Raw genomic sequence first — 17,841 nt, forward strand, 5'->3', positions numbered from 1 at the left:
GAAGAGACCATTCAGGTTATCTAATCCAATAATGGATTTCATGCTTGAGTCACTTCTATACTCCTAAAGAAATGAGAGCCATACAACCTTGGCATTGAGGTTGATGACAGAGAGCCATCTACCATGCCTCAGATAACAAATCTACAAAAAGAAATGTCAAGGAATACAGCAGCGTCTCAGGTTACAAAATCAACATTCATAAATCGGTAGCCTTTATATATACCAACAATAGTCAAGTTGAAAAAACAGTTAAGGACTCTATTCCATTCACAGCAGTGCCAAAGAAGATGAAATATTTGGGAGTTTATCTAACAAAGGACGTGAAAGATCTCTATAAAGAGAACTACGAAACTCTAAGAAAAAAATAGCTGAAAATGTTAACAAATGGAAAAACATACCATGCTCATGGCTGGGAAGAATCAACATTGTTAAAATGTCCATACTACCCAAAGCAATATATAATTTTGACGCAATCCCTATTAAAGCTCCACTGTCATACTTTAAAGATCTTGAAAAAACAACACTTTGTTTTATATGGAATCAGAAAAACCTCAAATAGCCAAGACATTACTCAGAAATAAAAACAAAGCAGGAGGAATCACACTACCAGACCTCAGACTATACTACAAATCGATAGTGATCAAAACAGCATAGTACTGGCACAAAAACAGAGAAGTAGACGTCTGGAACAGAATAGAGAACCAAGAGATGAATCCAGCTACTTACCGCTATTTGATTTTTGACAAGCCAATTAAAAACATTCAGTGGGGAAAAGATTCCCTATTAACAAATGGTGCTGGGTGAACTGGCTGGCGACCTGCAGAAGATGGAAATTGGACCCACACCTTTCACCATTAACTAAGATAGACTCTCACTGGATTAAAGATTTAAACTTAAGACATGAAACTATAAAAATACTAGAAGAGAGTGCAGGGAAAACCCTTGAAGAAATCGGGCTGGGCGAGTATTTTATGAGGACCCCCCCGGGCAATTGAAGCAATTCAAAAATACACTACTGGGACCTGATCAAACTAAAAAGCTTCTGCACATCCAAGAACACAGTAAGTAAAGCAAGCAAACAGCCCTCAGAATGGGAGAAGATATTTGCAGGTTATGTCTCTGATGAAGGTTTAATAACCAGAATTCACAGAGAACTCAAATGTATAAGCAAGAAAAGAACAAGTGATCCCATTGCAGTCTGGGCAAGGGAGTTGAAGAGAAACTTCTCTGAAGAAGACAGGCGCGCGGCCTTCAGACATATGAAAAAATGCTCATCATCTTTAATCATCAGAGAAATGCAAATCAAAACTACTTTGAGATATCATCTAACTCCAATAAGATTAGCCTATATCACAAAATTCCAAGACCAGAGATGTTGGTGGGGATGTGGAGAAAAGGGAACACTTCTACACTGCTGGTAGGAATGCAAATTAATACATTCCTTTTGGAAAGATATATGGAGAACACTTAGAGATCTAGAAATAGATCTGCCATTCAATCCTGTAATTCCTCTACTAGGCATATACCCAGAAGACCAAAAATCACATCATAACAAAGATATTTGTACCAGAATGTTTATTGCAGCCCAATTCATAATTGCTAAATCATGGAAAAAGCCCAAGTGCCCATCAATCCACGTATGGATTAATAAATTGTGGTATATGTATACCATGGAATATTATGCAGCCTTAAAGAAAGATGGAGACTTTACCTCTTTCATGTTTACATGGATGGAGCTGGAACATATTCTTCCTAGTAAAGTATCTCAAGAATGGAAGAAAAAGTATCCAATGTACTCAGTCCTACTATGAAACTAATTTATGGCTTTCACATGAAAGCTATAACCTAGTTACAACCTAAGAACAGGGGGAAGGGGGAAAGAGAGAGGAGGGAGGAAGAGGTGGCCAGAGGGAGGGGGATTGGTGGGATTACACCTGCGGTGCATCTTACAAGGGTACATGTGAAACTTAGTAAATGTGGAATGTAAATGTCTTAACACAATAACTAAGAAAATACCAGGAAAGTTATGTTAACCAGTGTGATGAAAATGTGTCAAATGGTCTATGAAACTAGTGTATGGTGCCCCATGATCACATTAATGTACACAGCTATGATTTAATAAAATAAAAAAATAAACAAATAAAAAATACAAAAAGAAATGAATTTGGAAACATAAAATGTAGAATGCTCTCATGATATGTGCCTCTTGTTGAAGTTTGGAAAAGTAGTGCTTTTTTCTTCTGTCATTCCTGAGGAAAAGGTGTTAAACATTGTGCCAGAGACTGACAATTATCCCCAGATTTTGTTCTCCTTAATCAGAACAAATATTAGATTTCCAAACTTTTCTTACAGCCATGTATTTCAGTTACTGTTGCTGTGTAACAAATTACCCCTCAAACATAGAGGCATAAAATAACCTGTCTGGGAGGAAGGGGTTCAGTAGCTCCCCACCCAATGGGTATAATGCATGGATTTATGGGTATATTCCCTGGGTATAGGAGACAACTACAACTCTGAATTTTACCTATCATGTGTAAATTATATAACCTAATGGTTTGTACCCTCATATTAATCTAAAAAATTTTTTAATGGAAAAAAATCCTTCAGTTATTATACTGACACATACCATGGATCAAGACTCTGAATACTCTTACCACTCTGGGAGGCTGAGACTGGTGGATTGCTTGAGCTCAGGAGTTTGAGACCAGCATGAGCAAGAGCAAGACCTCATCTCTACTAAACATAGAAAAACTAGCCGGGTGTGTTAATGTGCACCTGTAGTCACAGCTACTTGGGAGGCTTAGGCAAAAGGATCGCTTGAGCCCAAGAGATTGAGGTTGCTGTGAACTATGATGATCCCATGACACTCTACCTGGGGAAACAGAGTGAGACTCTGTCTGAAAAAAAAAAAGACTTTGAATATGGCATCCACCCATCTATCCATCTGGACTAGCTTCTTCCACAGTTCAGGCTTGACTTCTATCGTGGTCTGTTGGTAAAAAAGTCAAAAGGCCATTCATATTCAAGGGAAGGGGAAATAAGACTTAAACTCATGATGGGGGAATGGCAAGGTCACACTGTAGAAGAGGATGCCATATAGGAGATACTGTTGCAGTCATCTTTGGAAAACGCTATCTGCCACACCACAGGTGTGGCCATGTTGACTAAATTCTGGCCAAGAGGACAGAAGAGGAATTGGTGTATTTAACTTTTTAGAGGAAAAAGGGAGCAAAAGTTCCCCTCTGTTTCACTTTTCTCTTGGCTGAAATACCTAAGACATGACTGGTGGTATAACAGCCATTCTGAACCACAAATTGAGGAGTACAGAGCAATGAGCTGGAAGGAGCCTGGGTCCCTGATTCCACCATACTAATCCTGAACTGCTTACATTTACTTTACAAAGAAATACAATTCTATCCTCAACTACTGTATTTTACATTTTTTGCCACATTCTAGCCAAAGCTAATCACAATTAATATACATATCAGCATAAACGAAGACAGATGATACAAGTACATCTTATATTACCAGATCCACAAATATAATGCTTACATAGTATAGAGTTTGACTAATATTGTGCTCCAATATTAGTGTGAGGCTCACTGCACCTTATAAAAGTTTACTTTTTAAAATGCTCAATACAATTAGAAGCACTTTACTACAGTATATTTAAATACAATTAAATGCACAATTGAATTATTTTTTACTACTGTATATTTAAATACAATTAAATGCATGATTAAATTATTTTTATGAGGTTAGTAAGAAATGGAAATAGGCAAATACATTCACTGATAGAGGGGATAGATGCATTTTATATTATAAAAGGGCCTAGTTCGTTACATCTTTGATTTCTAGTCTTTGAATTTCCCCAGTCACATACTTACTCTGTGTGGGCAGAAAAGGAACGATAAATGAGAATAACTTCGTGAGCTTGCTCTTAAAACGATTTTATTTACAACCATAATGGTCATCTTAGAAAACCAAGTATGTGTATTTAAACAGCAGTACCAGTAATTGACAAAAGGCAGTTTTCTCTACTTCAAAATTGTAAACATTTGCAGAGTAAGCCTCATTTCAAAGTCAAAGAGTTATACTTTAAAAGCAACCATTTGTAAAACTTTTTCTTTTTACATTAAAGTATTCCGATTTTTAGAGCTACAATTAAAAATCACTCAGAGCATAAGGGAAAATTTAAAATAAACAATACAAGCCTCATTCTGCACTATCCTGTTTGAAGGGTATCCACTAACTTCGATAAATGCCTCACAATAAATGGTGCCTTTGTCTCAATAAAGAGAATGCATTGAGCACGCAAAGGAATTGCATCAGTATCAGTAAGGCAAACAGACGCACAAAATAAAATGCGGTAAAAGAAAAGGATTTACAAGGATGGTACTACTGCTTTGTCCAAAAGAGGACCAGTACCCCAGTTTCGACTTCAAAACACTCTCAAATTAATGGGGGACAGACCGTCCCTGACCCCGCGCATTGGTCTGCGACAGGAAGAAATTAACAACACTGATCAGTGCAATTAGATTCTAGAATGAAAATAAAATTCCACTACTGAGGTGGAGGCTGAAGTTTCAGAACAAATCGCAGGGCACCAGCTTTGCGTGGATTCACCGTGGTGGGTGAAGCGTGGGAATTCGCGCTAGCGGCCCGCCTGCTCCGGGACAGGCAGACAGGTGCACACGGGGGCAGCCTCGCGTGGGCTCCACGCCCGGGCCGTCTGCTCCCCTCCGCCAGCGTCTCTGCCCTGCGGGTGTCCGAGCCGTGGGTACGGGCGCACGCCCGCGAAGGTTGCCATGGTTGCCGGGAGTCACGTGGCGCGCTCTCCCGCGCCCCCTCCCGCGCGCCGCGGCGGGGCGGGGGCGGGGGCGGGGCGCCCGGGCGCGGAGAGGCGCGGCCGCGGCGGGAGCGGGAGGAGCCGGAGATGCTGCCAGCCCTCCCGGGGCCGCGCTCGCTCGACCGCCGCCGCCGCTCGGAGCAGCAGCGCGCCGGGAGCCGCGGGCCGGGCCAGCCGGGCCGCCGGGGCCCAGTGCGCCGCGCTTGCAGCCGGTAGCGCCGCTAGCGCCCTCAGCGCTCGCTGAGCAGCCGCGGGGCTCGCGGCCGGACCGGGCAGGGGGAGAGGGCGGCGCCCAGGCGCCCGCCGCCCCGGAGGCAGGATGAGCATCGAGATCCCGGCGGGACTGACGGAGCTGCTGCAGGGCTTCACGGTGGAGGTACTGAGGCACCAGCCCGCCGACCTGCTGGAGTTCGCGCTGCAGCACTTCACGCGTCTGCAGCAGGAGAACGAGCGCAAAGGCACAGCGCGCTTCGGCCACGAGGGCAGGACCTGGGGGGACGCGGGCGCCGCGGTCGGGGGTGGCACCCCCAGCAAGGGGGTCAACTTCGCCGAGGAGCCTAAGCACTCCGACTCCGAGGAAGGGGAGGAGGAGGAGGAGGCGGCGCCCTCAGACGCTGGGGCGTTCAACGGTGAGCATCAGACCCCCTCCGCGCCCCGAATCCTCTCGAGGCCCACCACGGTCCCTCCCGTGGCTCCCGAGTCCTGCGAGCTTTGCTCGCCCTCGTCTCCCCGCATTCTCAACCTTCCCTACCTTCCCATCTCGCCCACCCCCTCAGCATCCATTTCTGTCTCTCCCACTCGCCCACCTTCCTACTCTGCTCCTTGTCATACCCTCCCCCTCTTCCTCTTCCCTGGGGGTGGGAGCGCGGAAAGGTCGCGGTTCCCTCGCCCACCCGCCCCCTTTCTGCCTGGCTGGCTGCGTTTGCGGTGAGCATCTTTGAGAAAGGCAACTTTCGCTTGTGCTTGGCGATATTTTGCTGGGAGGATACCATTGTGCATAAAGGAAACTGGCACACTTGGCGTCTTCTTTCAGCCTTTATATTTATTATGGAGTGTCCAAAGAGAAAAGGCGAAGGGTGTGAAATTTGATTTGGTTTACTGTTGTAGGATAGCACAGGAAGGAGCATGAAATTGGACTCATTCGGGCAGAACAAAATTTATGGTAATAGCTCTGCTCTGACATCCTTGGAAATAGAGTAAAATCTTTTATTTTCCAATTTACCAATACCACGTTGTGTTATTTTTGAACACATAACAAAGGATCCTATTTAGCCTGAAACCCACCGGGTCTTTGAAACGAGGAAATGGGCTAATGTTTTGCTTTTTATATAAAACACCTATTGAATGATTTGGTTGTTTTTTTTTTTTTTAAGTGTCTGAAAAAACACTGTAGGAAGTTCTGAAAGCTTGATGGTTGTCTTTAGAATGAAAAGCCAGTGAGTAATTGTAAGGACCGTGCCAGACACTGAAGCTAGAAAGAATGAATGGGAAAGAAAAGGAATTTTCTCAAAAGGCTGCTCCTGGGAAGTCCCACCCCTTTTGCTTACTACCCCTCTTACCCTAACACACCCAGACAGGCAGGCACATTTACAGCCTCTTCTATTTACACAACATGCTTAAATCCCATTTTTTATACCACCCCAAGCTAAAATACTATGGAATGCAAATGTTTTTTCTTTGTGATGGAGGGCAAACATGCATGCAGCTTTGCACCAGCTTTTATTTATTTACACTGCTTGTGGTTTGTGTGTCTGCAGTGCATTTCATGTAATGAAAACATTTTAAAGTGGCATTTTATTTCTTTGTGTAGGTTCCTAGGAAGAATTTTTTTTTTAGTCTTTGCAAAATTACACGTGGAAAAAGATTATAAAATTAATATGTTTTTACCTTGTCCAAAACAATTATGAAAACCCTGGAAATTAGAGCTCTGTGAAGATAAAAGGGAAGACTGTTACTTAAAATATTAATTTTGGACTTTTAAGTATTTCCCAGCATAGGGTAATCATAGTCTTAATTGTTCTTTTTGCACAAGAATTTAATCACGTGCTTTTTTTTTTAAACTAGAAGCAAGAGCTAAATAAAAGAGCACATATTTTAAATAGATGAGAAGGAAGAGCCAATAGATGACACAGAAAGGACAGAGACATCTAATACTTCTTTTATTCTCCTGAAACATGCATGCATATGTGTACATGGGTACACACAAAGGAAAAAAAGAACTCATGTCCCAAATTGAACGAAACTAGGAGCTGAGGGACTTGGTAAAGAATCTGTATGTATTTGATATAATAGATTGTTAAAATAACTAAAATACCTTGTTTGTTTTTGAAGTACTTTGCCTTGATGATTTTATTTTCTCCTTACAACTATATAGATAGTACACAGAAGAGATATAATTTTCGTTTTGCAATGAAGTAAATGAGTTTCTAAACAGCTGGAGTCATTTTAGATGGCTTTACATTTTTAAAGCTACCTTTACTATAAAAATTATGAATTTTAATAAATAGTTGTTAAATAATTTAACTATTTATTCCCTAGCCCTTACCCCAAGGACTTCAAAACTTTTTGACTGCAACCAAATGCAGTTGATCATCATCCATTAAACAACACCTATACCTGTGATACCTGAAACTTTGGCAACAGCATAGGTACTATCAGGTGCAATAATTTTTGATACTTTCTATTCTAATCAGTTCTTTCTATTTTAAAGTATATTATTTTGAGACCTACAGTTTAAAAACAATTATAGGCTACAAAGTGGTTGGAAAACTGTTGTGAAGGGCCAGATAGTAAATATTTCAGACTTTGTAGTTAATATATGGTCTTGATCACATCTTTTTCTTTCTTCTTCTTCTTTTTTTTTTAAACAAACAGGCTACAGTGCCCTGGTGTCAGCTTAGCTCACAGCAACCCTAAACTCTTTTTCTTCTTTTTTAAACAGCCATTTAAGTACACACACCCTCTGGGGGTTGGAGTAGTACAAAACTGGCCACAGATCTAGACCATAGATCTTGGCCAGGCCCTGGTCAGAGAGGGGAAACAAGTCAAAATAATTGAGGATAAAAACCTGGAGTGAGCTTAAAAAATATAAACTTATTGGTTTAATGTCTGTCTGCAGTGAAGTGCCAAAATACAATAAAAACACCAGATACTGGGTAATTCTAGCATAGTAAAGATAAGTATGGGATCAGAAGTCTTAATTTAATGCAACCCAGCATAAGACCTGCTGGATCGAAAATTCTTAAATTTTTGTTTACATCACAAGAAAGTTTGAGTCAGAAATGAATTACCTTTACCATTTTTGGAGAGCTTTTTTGAATAAGGCTGGGTAGGACATAGTGTCTTTTTATTTATTTTTTTTTTCCTCAGTAGACATCCCAGGTCATTCTGGTATCAGTAATTCACTGACCATACTTTGAAAAACATTGGTCAGATAGTGATAATAATATCTTCTTATCTTACTTGCAATAATTGCCATTTATGCCATTACCATATGCTAGGCACTGGCTAAATGTTGTGATTCCTTATCCCAGCTTTATGAAAAAGATGAGGCTGTCACTTGCCCAGTGTTTCACCAGTAATATGCTGCAATTTCAGGATTGGGACACAATTCTGTGTCTTGGCTTCATCCTTGTGCTCTTGACTACTAGATCCTATCTCCAGAAAGGGAGTAGAGCTGTTAGTATAATTTTAGTGTCCCTCATATGTCAAATTCTCATTGAGACCCTTTATGCATTTTATTTATAAGGCCTTGAAAAATTAACTTGTCCAAGGTCACACCTAAGAACTAATAAGTAGCAGAGCCTGATTTCTTACTGTCATCAGTCTGACTTTCAAGCCCAGTGATTTTTGTTCTGTGGGCTAAGTCACAAGTCAGGTTTTCCTGGTTATTTTCCCTTAGTGACAATGGATTTGTATTGTTGGTCCATATTGTCTCTCATGATTTCCTTCAGCATAAGTGATGGCATTTATGAGAGGTTAGTGTTAAAAGGCAAGTTTATTTGTTACTATTATTTTTTTTTTGAGACAGAGTCTGATTATGCCACTCTTGATAGAGTGCCCTCAAACTCTTGGGCTTAAGTGATTCTTGTGTCTCAGCCTCCCAAGTAGCTGGGACAACAGGCCCCTGCCACAATGCTGGGCTATTTTTTGTTGTTGCAGTTGTCATTGTTTTGTAGCTGGCCTGGGCTGAGTTCGAACCTGCCAGCCTGGTGTATGTGGCTGACGCCCCACCCACTGAGCTATAGGTGCCACTGAAAAGGCAAGTTTTTGATGGTGAAACTAGTGCCCATTGATTCAGGTAGAGATCAGGCCTATGACCTTAATCTCATAATGTGGTCACGTAAGCCAGGCATCTGCAGTCAGTTGAGAAGTTTGGTCCCATCCAGGGTTCACTGATTTTTGAGGGTCAGGTGGCATGGCCATAGATGGCACTAACTCATAAATGGGTGAAGGTGGTCTTTACTTTTCTTCTACTGTTCCAAAAGATCCCTTCTTCCGCTGTTAGCTTTCTTACCCTGGTCTTCTACCCTAGTCATTCTTACCCTAGTCTTCTAATTTTATCAGTTCTAATTATTACTTTCCATTACTATTTTGATTAAAAGGGCAGTGGTAGTGGCTTATGGTGACCCTCTGTAGGGAAACTCTTGAAGGCCAGAAAGAGGCTATAATGGCATCTACTCTGCCTTCCTCTTGCACGTACTACAAAAAGTGAATAAAACTTGACATGTCACTTCTAAAGGGGAAGTATCCCTAGGCCTAGGATTCCTTAGAGGGTTTATAATTGGCCAAAGAGTTGGATCAGTACCAATTTGGAGTAAAATGTATGGTAATTAATGATTTTCAATAGACATCATCATGAGAGCTTGTGTTGTTCAATAATTTCTTCAGTGGAGTTGCTGAGACTAGAAAGGAAGTAAATATAATTCAAATTATTCTGATAAAGTGACAAGTGGTCAGAAACAAAATTAATTACACATGGGCACATGCAGAGCAGTAAACCTGGGAGAAAAGATAACTACAGCAATATAAAATAATAGCGCTGATTTTCTATATTATGGAAGAAAAAGATCTCCGTAAAAAGGGATGGAGAGGGCGTGGAAGGGAAAGTAGGGGATAGTAGGGAACCACAACTATGGAGCACGTTGCAAGTACAAGTTGGATCTATCATGTGTAGAACACAAATGTCCTAATGCTGTAATTGGGTAAATGAGATGAAAGCTATGCTGATTAGTATGATGTAAGCACTCCAATTTGTACAAATAATCAACACACTGAAATGGGCATAAATGTATTTATGATCTATGTACAAAAGACTTAATAAAAAACACTATGTAAAAGTTGAAGTAGATACACAAGCTAAAAATATAGGGCCATACCTTCTAAAACATACCAAAGGTATAAAAATTGAAGTTTACCATGTAATAACGGTGACTTAATTCTGTTAACTCTGTAGTATGTCAGATCTTTGTTGGAGAACCTTAAATCATGCCCAATATTGCCAAGTTAGAGCCCATGCTGATGGCAGTGGTGGGAGATTGAGAGAATAAAGTTATTTATTAGGAGAAGATGTACTGACTGGTTAAGGAGTTGAGAAGAATATTCACGTGTGTGAAGAACGTTTCTTAGGGGATTAGGAGACAGTCGTCTTCATATCGGTTAAATATATAATCAGAAGGGCTAAGCATCGTTGGAACTTGAAAAATTCAAATGAGAAATCTGTCTGAAATTGTTTATGTGATCTTCCTAAAATCACATAAGGTGGCAACAGCAATCAGAGTGATAGACTAAGTGACTTCCTGAGAATCTGCTGTGAAAATGGTCTTATCTGGATCATTCTGTTAAGTACCTGCTTTCGCGCTGTGCCCACTAGAAATTATTTTTTGCCTCCTATGGAATGTGGCCACCAACATATCACTGAACAAATTTATTTTAGTGGTTATAGTTAGCAGCTCACTGAAAGTGACAATACCCTTTGATTATGTCATCAACCTTTTAAATACATTTAATCAGTTTGAAAATGTTCGTGAAAGCTAGTTATTGGTTTAACTTCAGACATTTAACTAATATTTTATGTATGATGCACTGTTTTAGGAACATGGATGTGGTATCAGTAGTACCTCCCTCATTTCTTAACAAGGATAAATGGGTTAATTTTAATATATTAATAAGGCTCTTATGACAGTGTACACAGCAAGCACTGATTACATGTTAAATAAATGATATGATTGGTAAAAGATTTTATAGTAAATGTACACTTTTCTTGCAAAAATAACAGTTTCATTGTGTTTTATGGAAATGAATCCAGTATTGCACTTTTTTTTTTTTTTGGCCAGGGCCAGGTTTGAACCCACCACCTCCAGTATATGGGGCTGGCACCCTACTCCTTGAGCCACAGGTACCACCCAAGTATTGCACTTTTTTGAGAGATGAAGTAAGATATGAGCTTATGTGGCACTTTACTTAGGATTTAACATGAAGTTATTTTGCATGGTAATAAAATCCACATTGTTTCAATTCTTAATTTGTAGCAAAGAGCTCCAGGATTTTGTAATTAATGAGACTTTATAGTCTTTGGCTTTTAGAGATTTACGTGATAGTTTTCAATACTCCTGAAATAGATTACGTCATTCATGACAATGGCTAAAATATTGAAACCATTATTTTAGTTATGAGCATAAAATAATAGTATCAGAGAAGATTTAAAAACTTATGAGTTAGAGATGGTAACTCTAATACTTTGAATTAGAGTCACAGCAGAATGGTTAAGAACATTATTTTGTTTTATTTTTATTTCAGAATGTTATGGGGTTACAAATGTTTTGGTTACATGAATTGCTTTTGTATAGTTTGAGTCAAAGTCAAAGTTGTAAATGTGCCCGTCACCCAAATAGCATGCACTGTACCCGTTAGGTGTGAATTTACCCCTCCCTGCTTGCAGGAGTTTTACTATTAAATGTGCACATAGGGGTCCGTCAGTTAGTTCCGATTTAATAGTGAGTACATGTGGTGTTTTTCCATTCTTGGGCAACTTCACTTAGAAGAACAAGGTTCAGTTCCATCCAGGTTGTTACAAAAGGTTGTAGTTCACCATTTTTTTTATGGCTAAGTAGTACTCCATGGCGTACATATATCACCATTTATTAATCTGCTAGTGTTTTGATGGGCAGTTGGGTTGGTTCCACATCCTTGCAATTGTGAATTGTGCTGCAATAAACGTTCGAGTGCACATGTCTTTTTGATAAAATGACATTTTAACAGTGGTAAGTGGATTGCTTTAGGGGTTGGGATATCAAAGGACTTGAAATGATGTCCTTTCAGCTCTTACCTATCTGTTATGTTGGGCTTTGGGAGGAGGGAGGTAAAGGGAGAAAAGCCATGAAGACAGGAGGGGCTGGGGGAAGGAGAGAGTGAAAGAAGGAAAAACCACTGGGACCGGTGAAGATTTCCTCGCGTAACTTAACACTTTGCCTGAAGAGACAAAGTATGCGCCATGAACGTGCCTCAACAGAAATCGAAGCATTAGATATTTTCATTTTTCCATCTATCTTAAGAATAAAACTGTTTAGCTATTATTTTATGTAAGACAGTTATAAGCCTTCCATTTGAGGGTGCACATAAAGCGATGTACTATGTCTGGGTGGAACAGGAGTAAATATTGGATGGTTATTTATTGTTGCAAATATCATTCCATGGATTCTAGTAAATTTCCAACTGTCAAAATTTTGTTCATAGCTGTGTTAAAAAACAAGTGCTTTTTTCTTTTCGTCTGTGCAAATACTAACAGGATACCTTTGAATCTGTTGATGAGGAATTCATTTATGACCTATGAGGAAAGTCATTTGTAGGAAATAGTAGCAATAAAGATGTCCTACCAAGTGGAGGTTGGGGATTGTTGGACTATTTCAAGATGAGAGATTCAGTGAAGGAGATTGAAGCAATTAGCAGGGAAGGTGGGGAGCCACAGGACCCCACAAAGAGCCCGGGGGCCCTGAGGTCTGGAATGGCCCGGGGGCCCTGAGGTCTGGAATGGCCTTCCAGGAGAAGGAATGTGTGAGAGTGGAAGGTAGAATGTTGTGCTCATTCACTTACTACACAAATATTTATTAAGAGCCCCAGCTCCTTCCTTTTTTTCTTATTTTAAGAGAAAAGAAATGATTAGTCTCTGAAGTTTACTCTTAACCTGTCTTTTTGTCAGAGACTGTCTCATAGATTGGATATGTATGTAATCAGTTTCATTTAGAAGATGGGACAGGTGAGAGAAAAGTTCCTTTTGCAAATGTAGTAGGTTTTGGCTTTATAAATTCGATAATAACTATCATTAACATTTTGTGTGTTATTTATTTTAACTTAACATCATATGAATTCTTTGTTATCTTCCATCAAGGTGATAGATAAGGTTTAAAAAAATGGGCTGAATTGTGTCCTTTTTGTCTTCAGCATTTCCATTTCTCTTGTTCTTTGATTTCTTTTCCAATGAACTGAAATCTAATCTTACACTGTATTTTTATATCAATTGCTTAAGAAGAAATAATGGGAAAGAAACAAGAGTGCCATGATTTTTCCGGGTTGGATGAATTATTATGGTGTTCTTGTTCCTATTCATATCCGTGTGGTCTGGTTGTGCTTGGGGCAGACGCAAAACAGAAAAAAAGTATCTCACTATGATGCAGAACATTATCTTTGTTTTATAAGAGCAAGTTTTGCATTTTAGAAATTCAAAATGACTCAGACGGTTGCATTATGTGATTATTTTGTGGAAAGAATTTGAGCTAGAATTTTCAGGTCATGGCTTACATGAAAACAAAACAATCTAAAAAAATCAGAAATATAAACACAGTTGGTGTAACATTTATAAATGTTTCAGCAATCGGCTCTGCCATGTGTAGCTTAATATGTTTGGAAAGGAAAAAAATTCATTCCAGTTGCTGCTGTTTAAAAATGTTTCTTAATTTTAAAAAAGACAAAAGGTCAAAAAATAAACACATGTTCCACATAAAAGTAGAGCCAAGAAGATGCACTATATACAGTTATTCCTGTATCCGTTTGGCTAGGGACTGACACTGTTTAATTTATCTTAGTTCCAGGATAAAATAGTTCTTGGGAGTGATATTGAGGGGAATTTTTTTTTTGAGTAAAGAAGAAAGCTTCCATTTGCTTAAATAGACTTCAGTTAGACCCAAAAAGCATCTTTTCAAAAGAGCATGTTGAATTAAAATGTGATTCAGATGTTTCATTTTCATTATTATAGAATGCTGATGTTTGTTAAGTGGTGTGCTTTTTATTTAGTAATCATTATTATTAACATTTTTGTGTGCTTATGTCCCAGATGCTAAACAATGCTTTACACATTGTCATTTGAACAGATCCTTTTCACATATGTCATTTAGTCTTTCCCAAAGTGAAGTCAGGATTTGAACCCAGTAGTCTGACTTTAGAGTCTGTCTCCTCAACCATGGAATATATACTTCATTTTAAGAGATGGCAGTAACATGGATGAAAAGAACCACATATCAAAAAATAAGCCACCTACTTTTGCCTCTGAACATTTGCGGTCTATCCCTGCCTTTTTACACTCTTAATATATCTGATTTTACACTCCTAATATGTCTGACTTTATACTCTTAATATGTCTTTATAAATTTTATACGTGTACCAATATACTGACTTATTATGTGTATGAGAAAGTTTTCTACAATATAAATTTTGGAAGGAAGAAGTAAAAAGCAATTATAAACAAGTTCTAATTTTTTCCTTCACCCAACATACTGCCTTAGACACTGTTCTGAGAAACACGAACCCCATTTTGGAGTCCACTGTGTTGAACACTACAGCTTAATTTCGTACTCTGTTAATATGTAAAATAGCTACAATTAACTTTGGTTTCCTGATTTAAAGTCCTAGATTACAAATGACCTGCAGGTAGGCCAGGTCCTAGTTTGTGTGTTTGTTAATACACATTCACTAGATAAGTTAGTTGTTTGACTCAACAGAAGTTTGGTAAACTATAGAGGAAAATTCTATCTTATAAAAAGGAAATTGGGGCCAGGCGTGGTGGCTCATGCCTGTAATTCTAGCACTGAGGGAGGCTGAGGCAGGTAGATTGCCTGAGCTCATGGGATCAACACCAGCCTGAGCAAGAGTGAGACTTCATCTCTAAAAGTAGCCTGGCTTTGGGGTGGGTGCCTGTAGTCCCAGCTACTTGTGAGGCTGAGGCAAGAGAATTGCTTAAGTTCAAGAGTTTGAGGTTGCTATGAGCTATGACACCACGGCATTCTACTGAGGGCGACAAAGTGAGACTGTCTCAAAAAAGGAAAAAAAAATTAAAAAGAAATCAAATTATATTACTGGAAAGGGAAGGTCCAGTCTTTTCCTTTTAAATCTATTCCTGTGTGCACCTTGAACTCTGACCTAGACTGTAGAGTAGGAAGTTTTTTTTTTTTTTTTTTTGAGACAGAGTCTCAAGCTGTTGCCCTAGATTGAGTGCTGTTCTGTCATAGCTCACAGCAACCTCCAACTTTTGGGCTCAGGTGCTTGCCTCAGTTTTTTTATTTTAGTAGAGATAGGGTCTCACTCCTGCTAAGGCTGATCTTGAACTCCTGAGCTCAAGCCATCCACCCATCTCGGCCTCCCAGAGTGCTAGGATTACAAGCGTTAGCCACCCGTACCCAGCCAGTACTAAGTTTTTGGTGCAACATTTGTGGATGGGAGTAAGAAAATCATACTATAGGTGTTTGATTAAGAATCACCAAATCATGTAAAGGCGTATTGGAATTAGAAGAAAGTCTAAAGTTTAAAAGAAATGAAATTTCATGGATTCTCTTAGGAAGTTCTCTGGAGATGACATTTGGTCAGGAGGCAGACTTTTCACTATCTGCTGTTGTAACTTTTGAATAAATGTTTATCATGTACTTGTATTACCTATCAAATAAAATTTTAGGTGTAAAAAGATATGAAGAAAGGCAACTCTTTTGTAATTATCCAGTAAGTAGTAAATAAGATGGAGGAGGCACATGACATGGTTCCAGATTGACATAGGCAAGTATTTTTGCCTGAGTTATTCTCTTGGTCTTGAATGCCCAGTCCCTTCTCCATATTCTTCTACCAAAACTCAACTTTTTCACCAAAAGTTAATTTACATTTCACCCTGCCAAGAATCTTTGTAAGTTTCCCTTGCTGACATTAATACTATCAGTACGGTAGAATGACCGTGGCCTTGGTCCGACTAAGCCATACAGATGTCAGGTGTCCTCACTGCAGACAAGTAGGAATGTTCAGGAATGTTCTCTCTCCAAGTCTTTCTTGAATATATTGTCCTTTGCCCATAGTAGGTGCTCAGATATTTTTAAAATTCAGCTCAGTTGAATACTACCTAGTAGAAGTGTATGAATGTAAAGTGATTGAAACCTTAGAAATGTGAATATTTTAAGTAGACTTTTAATAATAATCTTCTGATAATCCTTTACATTAATATATTTTCAGTGTTTTTAAAAAATATAAAAACTTTAGCCTGTCTTCAGTCTCGTAGATTTAGACTTCATTATATCAGGCTTTATTATCTCTGGGTCTGACATTTGATCACTCTACAAAATGTATAGAACACAGGTGTGCAGGCTTGTGCTGCCCATTGGATTTCACATTCTAATTGAGGTGACATTCAGCCCCTGCAACCCGCTAACGCTGTTTCATTGTTTCTGCTTACATGAACCCCATGCTTTATCTAAAACTGGTCTGCTGTCCCAAACCTGTTGTGTCTGTTTTCGTCTTGTCTTTCTTAATCATTCCTGCCACCTTGTAGGCAGGCTGACTTCCTCCCTTTACTGTGTGGATCCCCATGACTTCTCAAGGCCCACTTCCTTGTTCTTTGGAGCCCCCAGTTCTTCCTATGGCTCTAGCACAGACTTCCCCTCCCCTTGAGATTGAGGTTGCTTACCTGCTTACCAGGTACCTTTAACTTCCTTGCATGTTTTTCAGGCACCTTCAAATAATTTTGTCCTAAACAGAACGTGTTCTCTTCCTCCTTGATTCTTCTTTACTCTGATGCCATTCTTTTTTTGTCTTTCACTAATAAGGTAAACATAGTCATAGAGTATCCCTTCCTCTACCTTATACTCCTTAAGCTTGGTACTTTGCTAGTATGGAAAAAACCCCCAAACACCTTGCTTTTACTTGCTGAAAATTTAAGAGTAATGATGTGAAAAACCTGAAATAGTGGACACTTTTTGTTCTTTTTTTTAGAGACAGAGTCTCACTTTATCACCCTGGTAGAGTGCTGTGGCATCACAGCTCACAGCAACCTCCAACTTCTGGGCTTAGGCGATTCTCTTGCCTCAGCCTCCCGAGTAGCTGGGACGACAGGCACCTGCCACAATGCCCAGCTATTTAATAGTGGACACTCTTTTTTTAAAGTATGACTTCACTTTGGTGTGGACTTTGGGTTTGAATCCTGGCTCTGCCATTTACAACTTTTGGAACCGTGTACAGTTATGAACTTTATGACTTTCCTCATCTGTGAAATGGGAAATAATGACAGTACGTACCTTGGAGGGATGTTTTAAGAATTTAATGAGCTAGGGAAGGAGGGAGAGGGGTGGGGCCCTGGTGTGTGCCACACCTTCTGGGGGCAAGACATGATTGCAAGAGGGACTTTACCTAACAAATGCAATCAGTGTAACCTGGCTTATTGTACCCTCAATGAATCCCCAACAATAAAAAAAAAAAAAAAGAATTTAATGAGCTAACTGTGCCTGGCATATACTAAGCATTATATATAGGTTTGTTCAAAACAAAAGAAACAGCAAGTTCTGTCTGTCTGTTTAAAAACTGAGAACATGACAGTTTTTAAAAAATGAATTTTGATTAGAAATGTAAGAAGCTAGAGATTTATTTCAAGAGAGTGTAGTAATAGTACTTTAAAAATTATTAATAAAAATAAAATAAAGTCTTTAAAAGTTTTATCTAAGTGTTTCAATTCTTTTTTTTTTTAGTGTTTC

At 39.3% G+C, this 17,841-nt stretch overlaps 1 protein-coding gene across 1 annotated transcript in view; it reads left to right on the top strand.

The window, feature by feature from the left end:
- Nucleotides 1–4,910: 4,910 nt before the first annotated feature.
- Nucleotides 4,911–17,841, top strand: part of PRKAR2B (protein kinase cAMP-dependent type II regulatory subunit beta) — a 98,773-nt gene continuing 85,842 nt past the window's right edge. Inside the window, exon 1 of the mRNA XM_053553588.1 lies at nucleotides 4,911–5,478. Within this exon, the coding sequence (XP_053409563.1) occupies nucleotides 5,169–5,478 (310 nt within the window). The 5' untranslated portion in view covers nucleotides 4,911–5,168. The remainder of the gene's footprint in view (nucleotides 5,479–17,841) is intronic.

This window comes from Nycticebus coucang, chromosome 11 (assembly GCF_027406575.1).
Source record: "Nycticebus coucang isolate mNycCou1 chromosome 11, mNycCou1.pri, whole genome shotgun sequence".
NCBI lineage: Eukaryota > Metazoa > Chordata > Mammalia > Primates > Lorisidae > Nycticebus > Nycticebus coucang.